At 56.9% G+C, this 13,302-nt stretch overlaps 1 protein-coding gene across 20 annotated transcripts in view; it reads right to left on the minus strand.

Annotated features, from left to right (window-relative positions):
- WDR37 (WD repeat domain 37) overlaps window positions 1-13,302 on the minus strand; it is a 111,329-nt gene that overhangs the window by 61,665 nt on the left and 36,362 nt on the right. For 13 of the 20 annotated variants that reach the window (XM_084978834.1, XM_084978833.1, XM_005668251.4 and 10 more), the window contains 4 exons: window positions 12,493-12,634; window positions 5,960-6,094; window positions 5,218-5,332; window positions 1,889-4,089 (listed from right to left, as the gene is read on the minus strand). In XM_084978834.1, coding sequence (XP_084834960.1) covers window positions 3,958-4,089; window positions 5,218-5,332; window positions 5,960-6,094; window positions 12,493-12,634 — 524 coding nt within the window. In that variant the 3' untranslated portion in view covers window positions 1,889-3,957. 20 annotated transcript variants of the gene reach the window in all.

Here is a 13,302-nt window from a genome sequence, read left to right on the forward strand (position 1 = left end):
ACATATGTTTGACTTTTATCAGAGTTCTGGTGGTTTACAGTTGTGCCTGTTTCTGCTGCACAGCAAAGCGACCCAGTCGGACACATGCATACGTCTGTTCTCATGGGATCTTCCACCACGTCCTACCCACAACACTGGCTCGAATTCCCTGCGCCGCAGAGCGGACCTCACTGCTCCTCCAGGCTACGCATCAGTCGGCAACACCTTCATTCTGACCAGAGGCTGCTTAACGGCGTTTTAAGAAATTGAAACTCACAGCACCTTTACGATTTCATTTTCAGCTTCTTCGCACAATAGGAGCTGCACATGAAAACTGAGGGGGGAGTTCCCGTTGTGGCGCAGAGGAAACACATCCAACTAGGAGCAATGAGGATGCGGGTTCGAGCCCTGGCCTTGCTCAGTGGGTTAAGGATCCGGCGTTGCCGTGAGCTGTGGTGTAGGTCGCAGACGCGGCTCGGATCCCGCGTGGCTGTGGCTGGCAGCTGTAGCTCTGGGAACCTCCACCTGCTATGGGTATAGCCCTAAAATGCAAAAAAAAAAAAAAAAAAAAAAAAAAAAAAAAAAAAAAAAAAGCTTGTAAACACTGAGGGACTCCCAGTTTTTGAAATGATTTCCCTGACTTTGACTCTGTTACGAGAAGAAGGCAGAAAACCTACAGACACCAAGGGAGCCAGATCTTCACAGCACATCGATGGAATGAATCGAAGCAACCCAGTCTCGCCTTCTGCACTCTCTATGCTAACAGGTCAACTTTTTTTTTTTTTTTTTTTTTTTTGTCTTTTTGCTATTTCTTGGGCCGCTCCCACGGCATATGGAGGTTCCCAGGCTAGGGGTCGAATCGGAGTTGTAGCCACCGGCCTACGCCAGAGCCACAGCAACGTGGGATCCGAGCCGCGTCTGCAACCTACACCACAGCTCACGGCAACGCCGGATCGTTAACCCACTGAGCAAGGGCAGGGACCGAACCCGCAACCTCATGGTTCCTAGTCGGATTCGTTAACCACTGCGCCACGACGGGAACTCCAACTTTTTTTTTTTTTGTCTTTTCTACCCGCAGCATACGGAGGTTCCAGGCTAGGGGTCCAACTGGAGCTGTTGGACCACAGTCACAGCAACGCAGATCTGAGCCGCGTCTGCGACTGACACCGCAGCTCACGGCAACGCCAGCTCCTTAACCCACTGAGCAAGGCCAGGGATTGAACCCTCAACCTCATGATTCCTAGTCGGATTCGTGAACCACTGCGCCACGACAGGCACTCCTGTCAACTTTTAAATGTAACTGCAGACGTCACAATGGAACGCGGCCGAGAATCCGGAGAATCCTGCCTGCGAAGAACGAGGGAGGGAGCAAGTCCCTGGGGGGTCCCTGCCCTCAGGGACCCCCCCCCACCCCCACCCCCGAGGCTGGCGCACAGGCAGGAGGCCGGGCTGCAGCCACATGGTGAGAACGAACCAGCCGTCAGCCGTGACCGACCCCAGTCCGCACTGGCCCACTTTCTGAAACTGCAGCATCTTCCGCTTCCAAACAGGCCTGACTGCAGTGAGAAGAGGCCAAGCGTCTTCAACTCGGAGGAACTTCAACAGACACCTGTATTTTGTCAGCCTGTTAACTCCCTTCAGAAACGGTGGGGTGGTGATGCAGGAATGGAGAGGTGTAACGTGGATCATTTAATTTTAGCGTAACAGAGAGAAAATACAACACAACTGACCTTTTAAGTCTAAAATTAAATTTTTTTTCAAGTGAGCAAAGCTGTAATTTACCTGTTCAATGTCCATATCATTGGGCTGTTTCATAGCCGTTAACATGCTTCACCAGAGCAAAAACATGAAAGAAAGCGAAACAATAAAATAGAGACACTCCTTAAACACAACACTTTTACAACAGTTATTACAGAACACGGATTTTTAATGAACTTCATATTGCAACAAAGACACCAAACACTTAAAAACAATTACATCAATACAATAAAAACACCGCTTCTACACACACTTATAAATGCATACTTTCCCCCCAAAGAAACTTGTTTTTCACAGATTTAAGCAACAGATGACTGACACAGGATTCTTCAGATTCCAAAAGAGGCACAGAACTTTTGACTCCACAGAAACAGATGTGCAGTGGCTGAGAAAGGGGGTTGCTTTGTCCAACAACGTACCTCTCCCGAAATCATCAACACACAGTTCTCAGTAAGCACACGAAATTCTGGACACGTCGTCGGCATAGAGGACAAACCATTCCCACTTCCAAACACGACTGCAGGTGAGATCAAGGCGGCTGGTCACACGACCTAATTTTAACCGCACGCGCGCGCACGCACACACACACACACACACACACACCCCCTACGGCAGCTGGGTGGGGGTCCTGCTCCTGCTCCTGGGAGGGGCTGGCACCGGGAGGGAGGGAGGGAGGGAGGAGGCCCAGTGGCCGCGAGAGACAAGTCAGAACTCTCACTCGGCAGCACAGATGCCTATTTCAAAGCTTCCAATGTTTGAACCCGGGGAGATGTGGCTCCTAGGTCTCCACTCAGAACTCAGGCCGGAGCACGGGCCTCTCCTGCCATGGAGGCCAAACGCCCGTCCCCAAACCCCTCCCCGGACACCGTGGCCAGGAGACGGCAGACTCGAACCCATGGTGCTGCCCGGAACGCCAGCCGGCCGCCCGCCCTTCGCCCCTTCCTGCCTCTCCTTCCCTGCCAGGCCAGGTCATCTCAGAGCCACTCTCTGAGCCTCGGGCCGTGTCACCAGAACAGGCCACCCAGTATCACTTCCCAGGTCACCTCCCTGCCCCTCCCAGGCCAGCCTCCAGGGTCAAGAGCGGGAGGGGCAGGACACTGAGATGCCTCGTCATCAGACTGTAACTCAAGAGGAGACACAAACACCAGGTAGAGAAAAAGCCCTAAGGAGGGAGGGACAGGCTGCCGGGGACGGTGGAGGACCCACCCCCACCCCGGGCGCTGCCGTCCGGCGCCGCCCGCAGCCACCGGGACCTCGGCCTTGACCGCTGCTCCCGCCTCCAATGACTCTGCATTCCAGCTCCAATCAGGTGCGTCTACCAGGAAACGGGCCCCCAAGACTTCCAAACACTTTGTTTTGAGGTAGTGCTCATTTGCCTGCATTGTTGGCTCTCAAATACCACTGAGGAAGCGAACCCACCTGAAACGTGCAAACCCAAGGTGTCGAAAATAAATAAGGTTTGTTTTCAGGCAGCCAGGCCTTCCAGAAAGGCCAAGTCACATTCAATGGATAAGTCATTGGAAACGTCTAAAAACTGTTTATAACCACAGCTATAAACTAAAGTGCTTTAACTCTTGCTTGATATCTGAAATCAGTGATTAGAATCATCGCATTTTAGAATTTGCCAGCATGAGACCGCAGGAGATTGAAATGATTTTCTATAAAAAGAGCAGAAACTTTTTCTTTGCAAAAGAAACTGTCCCAGTGTTGCAAGTTCAACGTTCTATGCTTTTTGAAAACTTCTAAAATCCAGGTTGCTGTCACAGGACCGTCACAGCACACGAGGCGCAGCCGAGTCACAGACGCAACGCGCTCAACTGCGGACGCAGGCATGAGGCCTCTGCTGGCTCCCGCCGCCGTCAGCCACCTTCCAGGATAAGGCAGGCGGTCGTGCGTCCCGGTTCCAGGAGCGCAGAGAACACGCACGCCCCGCGAAGACACGGTCACATTTCACTCAGGCAGACGCAACGCCCTCCTGACACACCCAGGGACTCACAACGCGCACAGGGCTCCGGAGCGGCCCCGCCTCTGCCCACCAGTGATGCCAACACACACAGACAAAAATAAAACACGGGAGCACGTTCTGGACATTTCATGCAAGCCGGGCGCACAGCGTGGGGACAGCATGTACATCACCCGCCCCGGGGCCGCCTCCCACGGACACGCTCCTCACACGGGACGGGCGGGCGCCGCGCGCGGTCCTGGGCCCCGTCGGGGCCCTCACTTCTCCTGCAGCAGCGCCGGGATGTTGATGCTCCAGCCAATGGCCTGGCGGTCGAAGCCGCAGGTGAACAGGTTGCACACGGGGTGGTCCTCGCTCCAGGCCGAGCCGCACACCATCCGCCGGTGGCCCTGTCGCCGAGCGCACACCAGTGAGTGCAGGAGCCCGGCACGGACCACCCCCCACGGAAACAAGCAGAGGCCGCGGGGTCGGCCTCAGCGAGACAGGCCCCGGTGCCGCGGGGGGAGGGCAGGAGGCCAGGGTCAGACCCAGACGGGCCCCGAGAGGCTCAGGCCAAGCGCCTCAGGAGTCCTGCTTTGGGACAGAAAGATCACTTTGGACTCCGTTAAGGAATTCACGAGGATGGCTGACCTTTGGGGAGAAATTAAATGAAATTCGCTCCAAGACTTCGAAGACCACTTTAACAGAGAATGGGCTCAGGTAATAAAGGAGCAAGAAAAAGACCTTTGGTGCCCAACAAAACTAGGATAAAATTAAGAGCCTTCCAAGTCAATTCCTGCCATCTTCAAGAATTCCAATGAAACATCAGAATGTTGGGAAAAATACTGCAGGGTATTTGCAAAGTTTGCAGTTACTGTAATAGGTGCAAGAAGTAGGAATGAGGAAAGCTGACAGAAATTTAACAAAAGAAACCCTCAGAAAAAGAGCCTAGAGCTCCCTCTGCAGAACCTTCCCACAGGAGGAGCGCTATCAGCAGACCCGAGAGCCCCACAGGACACAAACCAAGTGCCACAAAAGCAAATCCGGCTGCCGAAGGGCACTGGGGCGGGATAACGAGGGACTTCCAGTTGCACTTCTGTGACATTGGAAACCACGCACTCGGAGTTTTTCAGTTTTTTTTTTTTTTTTTTTTGGCTGTGCCAGCAGCATACACAAGCTCCCAGGACAGGGATCAAACCTCTGCCACAGCAGTGACAACGCTGGATCCTTAACCCACTTGGCCACCAGGGAACTCCTCAAAACTCACTGTAGACACAGATCAAGCACTTCCAGTGAAAAGCCAGGAGCCAAAGACTCAGTGAGGAAACAAGCGGGAAAGCTCTATCCCTTCCCCGTGACAGGTGCTGAGACCACGAGCTCGACCCCCCTGGCTGAATACAGCAGTGACCTTGGTCAAGGGTGACCCTCTCCTCCCGGAACGGCTCCTGGGGCAGGACCCACGCCCAGCGCTGGCAGCAGCTGCTGCCTTCAGTGCAGACATGCCCCCCAGCCCCGAAGACACCCCCACCAGCACGTACCTGCCGGCTGCTGCGAGGGAGCCTCGCCAGCCGCACGCCCGACATGTCAAACAACCTCACCTGGCGGTTGTCGTGCGGGAGGGCAATGATTCTCTGGCCAACGCAAACGGTGATCCTGCAAAGCAGAGGAAAGCAGGTGCTGAAGGGGACAGAGACAGCACAGCTGTCACCCTAGTCACGTGTCAGGCAAGACACAGCAGCAGCCGCAGGTGTTACCTGCCCGCAGCATCAGAAAACAGAGGCCGGGAGTTCCCGTCGCGGCACAGCGGAAATGAACCCAACTAGGAACCATGAGGCTGCGGGTTTGATCCCTGCCTCTCTCAGAGGGTCGAGAACCGGCGTTGCCATGAGCTGTGGTTGGTCGCAGATGCGGCTCAGATCGGACGTTGCTGTGGCTGTGGTGCAGGCCGGCAGCTGCCTCTCCAATTCAACCCCTAGCCTGGGAACCTTCAAATGGCACGGGAGCAGCCCTAAAAAAGCAAAAATAAATAGACAAACAAATAACAGGAAAACAGAGACCGAATTACCTAGGGTGCCACACAGCCCCCCTCGGCCATAAATGGCCCCTTCTCTCTCTCACACAGCTCACCACGCCACCTGATCCTCCACCTCGGATTCAGCGTGTACAGAACACGATGTGCCAGAGCATCCGTGACAGCCACTCCCCAGGCGCCTGAACCGCCGCGGCCCAGGCTCTACCCCGCCCAGGCTGACGCGAGCCGGTGAGGGCAGCGGCCTTCACCTGTTGATGGCGGAGTCCGTGCGAATGGTGGCGATGGGGGACCTCATGTTCTTCAGGTCCCAGACCTTCACGGTGCGGTCGTCACTGCCGGAGACGACGTTGTCGCCCACGGTGAACACGGCCGAGGTCACGGTGCTGCAGGCAAAGGGCACAGGGTCAGACCCTCCCCGGCAGGCCCCGTCCACACTGCGGAACAAGCACGTGGTCTTGCCGCCAGAGGCCCTGGCGGGCGGGTGGAGAGAGCGTGTCGTCAGCTCTGCCCCCGTCCTCCTGCCCAAACCTCCGCCGGGTGTGGCAACGAGCACACCTGCCCCCCCCCCCCGACCCCGAGGCAACTGGCCCAAGAGGAGTCAGCGGAAGAGGTGGCCTAGAGGCCAGAGCCGCAGCCAAAACCAGCCGCTGTGCCCACAGCAGGCAGTTAAACCCCCAGCCCAACCGCAACTTCCAGTCGACTTCATAAAGACCGGAGCAAACTTCATCCCAACAACAACAGCTGTTTTTTAAAGGCCTGGAACAGACTCTCCTCCAAGGACGACTGACGAATGCCCAGGAAATCGCTCCACGCCACGAATGACCAGGGAGGCGCACACCCCGCGCCTGTCGAGCGGCCGTCCTCAGACAGACAAGACGCAACAGGCGCCGGGGAGGGCGCGGGACAGGGAGCCCTCGGGCACGGCCGCTGCGGAGAGCAGCGTGGAGGTGCCCCCGCAATAAAAACAAAACCACCGACGGCCCAGCAACTCCACTCCTGGTGTTGATCTGAAGAAAACAAAAACGCCAACTTGGAAAGACACAGGCGCCTCAAAGCTCATGCAGCACAAGCGTGGACGCGCCCGTGCCACCGACGGGGACAGATGAAGGTGTGGGACCTACACAGCAGACGCCGACCCAGCTGTAAAAAAGGAAGCCCTCCCGTAGTGACAGTGTGGACGAACCTGGGGACGCTACGCGAGAACCAAAGGCCACGTGCGCCGCAGGGCGAAAAGCAGAGATGGGGGTGAAGCTGACCCCCCGACCCCGGGACCCGTGAAGCCCTGCCCCGAGGGCTCAAAGGAGGCGCTGTGCCCCCAGCACGGGGCCCTGGGGGTGCAGGGGACTGGGAGGGGGCTTCCCTGTGGACTCTAGGTGGCAGGAACTCTGGCCAAGTTCAATTCCAACTAACGGTCCGCTAAGTTACAAAGGCAGCGTCTCCACGAGAGCCCGTCTAAGCCTGTGTGAGTCACATGCTGAGACACCGGCTGCCAATACAACACCGCCTGACGGGCCTCATGGGGCCAGAGAGAGAGGCGCCCGCGGCCTCGCCAGGGTCCCGCCTCATCTGTCCCGCGCCGCCGAGGGGCCCCGCTGTCCCCACAGCCGTGAGACGGGCTGCTCCACATAAGGCCCTGCCAGCCCCACTGTCCCCAGTGTCCCCTAGCCGTGAGACGCCTTGCCCACGTTTCTCGGCTGAGGGAAAGCAGGGCTGCCAGGTGCCCGTGGTGTCACTTCGAGAGCCAGCACCTGGCAGCTTGAGTCGGTCGCCCGACGGCTGATGCTCAGGGCCCAGGGCTGCCCGTAGGCCCCTGGTGTTGTGCACAGGGTGTGGGTTCGACCCCTGGCCATGGAACTTCTGCATGCCATGGGCCCAGACAAAAAATTAAATTAAATTAAATTGAACTCCAGCATAAAGAAAACGGTCAACAGCACAACAAACTTCAAGCTACTTTCACTGAGTGCGTCCACACAAGATCTAGAACTTGAGCCTGGGTATCTGGCAATAAAAGCGCAGGAAAATGTCCTAACTCCAAAGCAACCCATTACCGTCTCTCGACTCTGCTGCTGCTGTTGGACGTGGTGTCTTGCTTTCTCGAGAAGAAAGTGCCTCAGTTTGCCCTTGGAGAAGAGAGTTACAACTATATGAAAAGACTTAAGGCAAAAAGAAAGAAAACCCTTGCCTTCTCAGATATTTTCTATGGGTTGAGCTGATTTCAGAGGTTTCCAATGCCAGCGTTTGTCTGCACCGTCACTACTCTTGCCTGGCACAGGGTACAGACGGGCGTGTCGGCCACCCACAGGCACTTAACGCCCAGGTGCTCTGCCTCGACTGCCAGGCCCTCTGCAGAGCTGAAACGAAATAAGGGGAACTAAAACCAAGGGGTGACTGTACAGAGCTCCCCGGGAGGGGGCGCTGGCGGGGTCTTCACGGACACCTCAAAGGGCGGTGGCGGCGTGGGGTCTTTCTTGGGGGGTGGGGGTGGGGTCTCAGTTTGCAGACCAGGGACTGAACCCAGGCTGCGACAGTCACAGCACCAAATCCTAGCATCAGACCACAGGGATCTCAGGGCAGCAGCAGTTTTAACCTAGGAGTAAACTCGATTATAACGAAGGCCGCTGGCCCCCAGCCCACGGCCAGAGCGCAGCCCCCGCCCCCCGGCCCCCACGTGAGCACAGGGGAGAGGAAGATGGAGCCACTGTCCCATCAGGATGCCCTGAAGCCCCACTCCCTGGCGTCCACTGTCAGGTGGAAAACACTCGAATACGCACGGATTTAGCTCATTTCCGATTTCAGCTCCAGCTCCTGGTGAGGACAGGACCCACTACAACCCCCACCATGAGGAAACCAGTCTGTTACACAAGACGTCAAAGACGACTTTCTGTGAAAACTGGTTCTCCTTGGGCCACTAAACAGCTAGTCAAATAAGACAGCCCCCAGTTCACTAAACTCTGTTACCGTTAAAATTCCTCACAGAAGCAAGAAATTTCATAATACAGCACGAAAGTAAACACAACACACCACAAAAGAAAAGGGCTGTCTGGCGTTCCCGTCATGGTGCAGCACACACGATTCCGACTAGGAACCAGAGGCTGCAGGTTTGACCCCTGGTCTCACTCAGTGAGGGGGGCACACGGTGTTGTCACGAGCTGTGGTGTAGGTCGCAGATGCAGCGCAGATCCTGCGTTCCTGTGGCTGCGGTGTAGGCTGGCACCGACAGCTCTGACTGGACCCCCAGCCAGGGAACCTCCATGTGCCATGGGTGCAACCCTTAAAAAAAAAAAAAAGAAAAGAAAAGAAAAAGAAAGTGTTATTTGTCTCTTCTCAAAATCGATGCTGACAACCTTAAACAATTTCCCTCAAGGAGAGCTCTCTCCAGCCAGCAAAAATAAACCAGCACAGGGATTCCCACCATGGCTCAGTGGTTAAACAACCTGACTAGTATCCATGAGGTTGGATCCCTGGCCCCACTCGGTGGGTGAAGGATCTGGCGTTGCCATGAGCTGTGGTGTAGGTGGCAGATGCAGCTCAGATCCCTCGTTGCTGTAGCTGCGGTGTAAGCTGCAGCTGCAACTCCAACCCCCAGCCTGGGAACTTCCATATGCTGCACCTGCAGCCCTAAAAGGCAGAAAATAATAATAATGATAATGATAAAATAAAGCAGCACAGTCTCAAAAGGACTCACCGGGCTAAAGATTTTTATCTGATAGAGAAGTGTTATATCTCGAACTTTACTTTTCCAAAAAGTCACAGAATCCATGTAAAAATACAGGGGTAACAGGAAGAAAAAATGAAATGAGAAAAATAATCCCCCAGCTCCTGAGACACTGGACTCTAGAACTGAGCCGATACCGAAACCTACACTCACCCTAAGAACACCAGCACGCAGAAGCCTCAGACTGCCTGGACAGTGCAGTGACTCCCTCCCACCGTAAGACTCTGGAGTCAGGCAGACATTTCTGCGGAGCTGGTGCTGAGCTCCTACAGATGAAAACAGGCCCCAGACAAGCTTTTCCAAAGTGTTCTGCGCCACACGGTGCCAACACGAAACACGTGGTCACACACGTCTAAGAAGTTCCGCCTGTTTAAGCAACGGTCCGGGTGGACTTTTCAGGCGACACAGTAAGGACGGGCCAGCAAATGCACTGAACAGCATGTCTGAGGGCTGCTTTTCATGTTCAGGGAAGAATCGTGTTAAAAGAATCAAGAAAACGACCCTGGGCCACCCAGCCAGTCAGCTCCCCGCCCGGATCGAGGGCTGCAGGCACGGAAGGGAGCTCCCAGAGGCTGTCTGACCTGCGTCCTGGGGCACCAGATGCTGGGGCAGCAGACAGGACGGGGCCAGGGGCTGGAGGACTGAGCACAGGGCCCAGGGGCGCCCCTCGGTCTAAGGGGAAGCCAGCCATGGGGCCCTTCTGAGCAGCCACACAGGGCGTGGTAGGCGAGCGACCATGTGAGCAGCCCTCCTGGCTCTCCGTCGATGGGGAGAAAGGCTGCAGTGGTATCTTGATGGGGTGTCTTCGTGGGCAAAGGTTGGGTGCCGCATGCCTGTGGGCGACCCCAGGGCCCAGGTGGGCAGTGGCCAGCAAGGGTCCTCTACTGACATCTGTGAACCATCTCACCCCCTGCTTTTCCAAACTGTAGCCCTTCCCAGAGGCTGATGCAGACGGTAGGCAGGAAGCTGGGTCAGGAAGGGGGGCTTGGCCTGCAGCACCCCGACCACCCTGCACCACTGCAGCCCTGACTGTGAGGCAGACAGCACACGGAAGCAGCCGCCCCCCCCCCCCCCGGCCGTTCCCAAAGGCTTAAAAAAAAGGGCTAGCTTCCTCTCTTCCCACCCTCAGTGCAGGAAATCAGCAAAGTGACTTGTGGAGCTCCCGTTGTGGTGCAGTGGAAACAAATCCGACTAGGAACCACGAGGTTGCAGGCTTGATCCTTGGCCTTGCTCAGTGGGTTAAGGATCCGGCGTTGCCATGAGCTGTGGCGTAGCTCACAAATGAGGCTCAGATCCCACGTTGCTCTGTTGCTGTGGCTATGGTGTATGCCAGTAGCTGCGGCTCCGATTGGGCCCCTAGCCTGGGAACCATCACATGCCACGAGTGTGGCCCTAAAAAGCAAAAAAAAAAGTGACTTTTGTCATCAGTGAGATACGCTAGTTTATCCTAACAAAACTAAGAGAAAATGTGTAGAGTTCCCATGATGGTTCCGGGGGTTAAGAACCCAGCTAGTATCCATGAGGACGAAGGTTCCATCCCTGACCTTGCTCAGCGGGTTAAGGATCCGGCGATGCAGTCAGCTGTGGCAGAGGTCGCAACGCGGCTCGGATCCTGCACAGCTGTGGCTGTGGTGTAGGCCAGCGGCCGTAGCTCAGATTCGACCTCTAGCCTGGGAACTTCCACATGCCACAGGTGCGGCCCTAAAAAACAAAATAAAATTTAAAAAGAGAAAACGTAAATCCTGAGTGAGAGCGTTACTTCACTCACGTTCTATTTCACCTGCGCGTCGTGTCCTCCCGAGCATGCCCTGGCCGTGGGGGGAGCGGCCCCAGGGACAGACCCAGTGCCCCATCCACACTGAAACACGCCCAATCCCAGCACACAACGCACACCTAAGGAACTGGGCCACGGCTGGGAAGAACCACTTAGTACCAAGCCGCGCTCCTGCTGCCAATCTCTGTCCGCAGCCACCAGTTCTTAGGTCCACCAGCCGCAAAAATACGCCACACATTAAACAGGGATTTGAAGCGTGGCCCAGGCTTCCCACCCTCCAGTCAGAGACGGCGACAGCGAGACGAGCCCACGGTTAAGGTGCTTGCTCTCAAAGCCACGAACCGAGGCTCTTCCACTGACTCCCCGCAAGCAAATTAAGCTCCTGGCTCTTGGACAAAAACAAGAACAAAAAATTTCAGACAATCCAATACAGCAAATGAAAACAGAATGTGACCAAAAGGCGCTAAATAAGGCGGAGAGACGTCTCCGGAACCACACTCGGAGCCCAGCAGCCTTCGGAAAAGCTCGGTTCACCTGACACACCGGGAGGCCGACCAGACTCGCTCACCGGGAGGACCGTCCAAGCCTGACCGCACCTCGGGGACAGCAGCTCCGGGACCCGAGCGTGCTGCGGGGAAGGCTCCAGGGGGCCCAGCGGAGCCCCCCTCGTCGCCCACAGGCACGACGCGGAACCCACAACGGCCACAGTGGCTCATGAGCAGCGGCGTGTCCACGCCGATCCCCAGCCACGCGCGAAGCGCCAGCGGACGAGGCAGACGGGACGGGAGCCCCACGCGGTGGAGGAACTCCTCCGGCAGAGACCCCTGACGACATGAGGCCCTTCCTGGGAAGGAAGGTCACTGGGGACCACGGACGGCCCCACCTCAACATGTCACCTCCCTGCTACGCGGTGGGGACACCTGCAGACACTGCCGGTGGCCCAACCGTGCAGTGACGGCGGGACGCAGCGCGTGCGGCTCTGAGACACGCGGCCCAAAGGAAGCTGTGCGCGAAATGCCGTGTCCACACCGCAAGCCCGTGTCCCGGGCCCTTCCTGCTCCGCCCGCCCATCTGGCCTCCAGAGAGAAAGTCAAGGACTCCTCTTAGTCCCTAAAATCTCTGCGATCTTCTAAACGCAGCGAAATGTTTCAGAAAAGAGCAGCCACTCGGAGAGACAGAGGAGTCGAAATTCAACCCTGAACAATTACAACAGGAACTAAGTTTTAACACCATCTGCAAAACTTTTGCACGGGGAGTCATTAACAAGAGGCATGTGAGCAACCGCGACTCACTCTGTGTGGCCCTGGAAGACATTCACGGAGTGGATGGACGGGTCCCTGAAGTCCCACAGGCGGAAGGTCGTGTCGCGGGAGGAGGTCACCACCAGCCGCTGGGTAGGGTGCGTGCAGCAGTGCGTCAGCTCCTGGTCGTGGCCTGCGATGAGACGAAGGGCAGAGGGCATGGTGAGCCTCTCGCCCGGTGAGAGCAGCCCCGTGGGGCCACAAGAAAGGTGTGGGGTCGAGGTGGGTCCTTTCCCTGGGGCCTCTGCAAGGGCAGGCCAACTGTGGGGACACTCGGAGGGGGAGGGCCTAGCCGAGCCCCACAGGCCAGAGGGAGCCGGGCCCTCCTGAACCTTCACTGCCGCCAGGACCGCCTGCGGCCCACATGCAGCGCAGGGAACGGCATCGCTCAGGGAGGAAGCACTCCTATGGACAAACCCGCTCTGACGCCTGTGGGGCAGAACTCTGCCCACCCGGAGATGCCCAGCCCTGGCACACGCAGGCCCTGGCACACGCCCTGTATGACACCATCCTTGTGCCTGGGCAGAGCCTGCGAACATGCTGAGAGAGCATGCTCGGTACCATAAGGTTCCCCAAAGCCCAAGGCTACGAACTCATCAGAAGGGTCATCTTGGGTGGCCTGTGAAAGGGTCAAGGTGGGCCTGGGAGAGCGTCCAGGCAGAGGCTCTCCTGCTGAAGGAGGCCACACGTGTGGTCGGTCAAACGCCTCCAGAGGGGCTGCCCCTCAGTCAGGGGCCACAGGAAAGGACGTCACACAGCAGAGCCCCAGGCCCCGGGTGGGGGCAGCCCTGCCAACCCCTC

Source organism: Sus scrofa, chromosome 10, assembly GCF_054392235.1.
Source record: "Sus scrofa isolate SSC_HxYL_T2T_F1_AM1 chromosome 10, Sscrofa_HxYL_maternal_Yorkshire_Landrace_v2.0, whole genome shotgun sequence".
NCBI lineage: Eukaryota > Metazoa > Chordata > Mammalia > Artiodactyla > Suidae > Sus > Sus scrofa.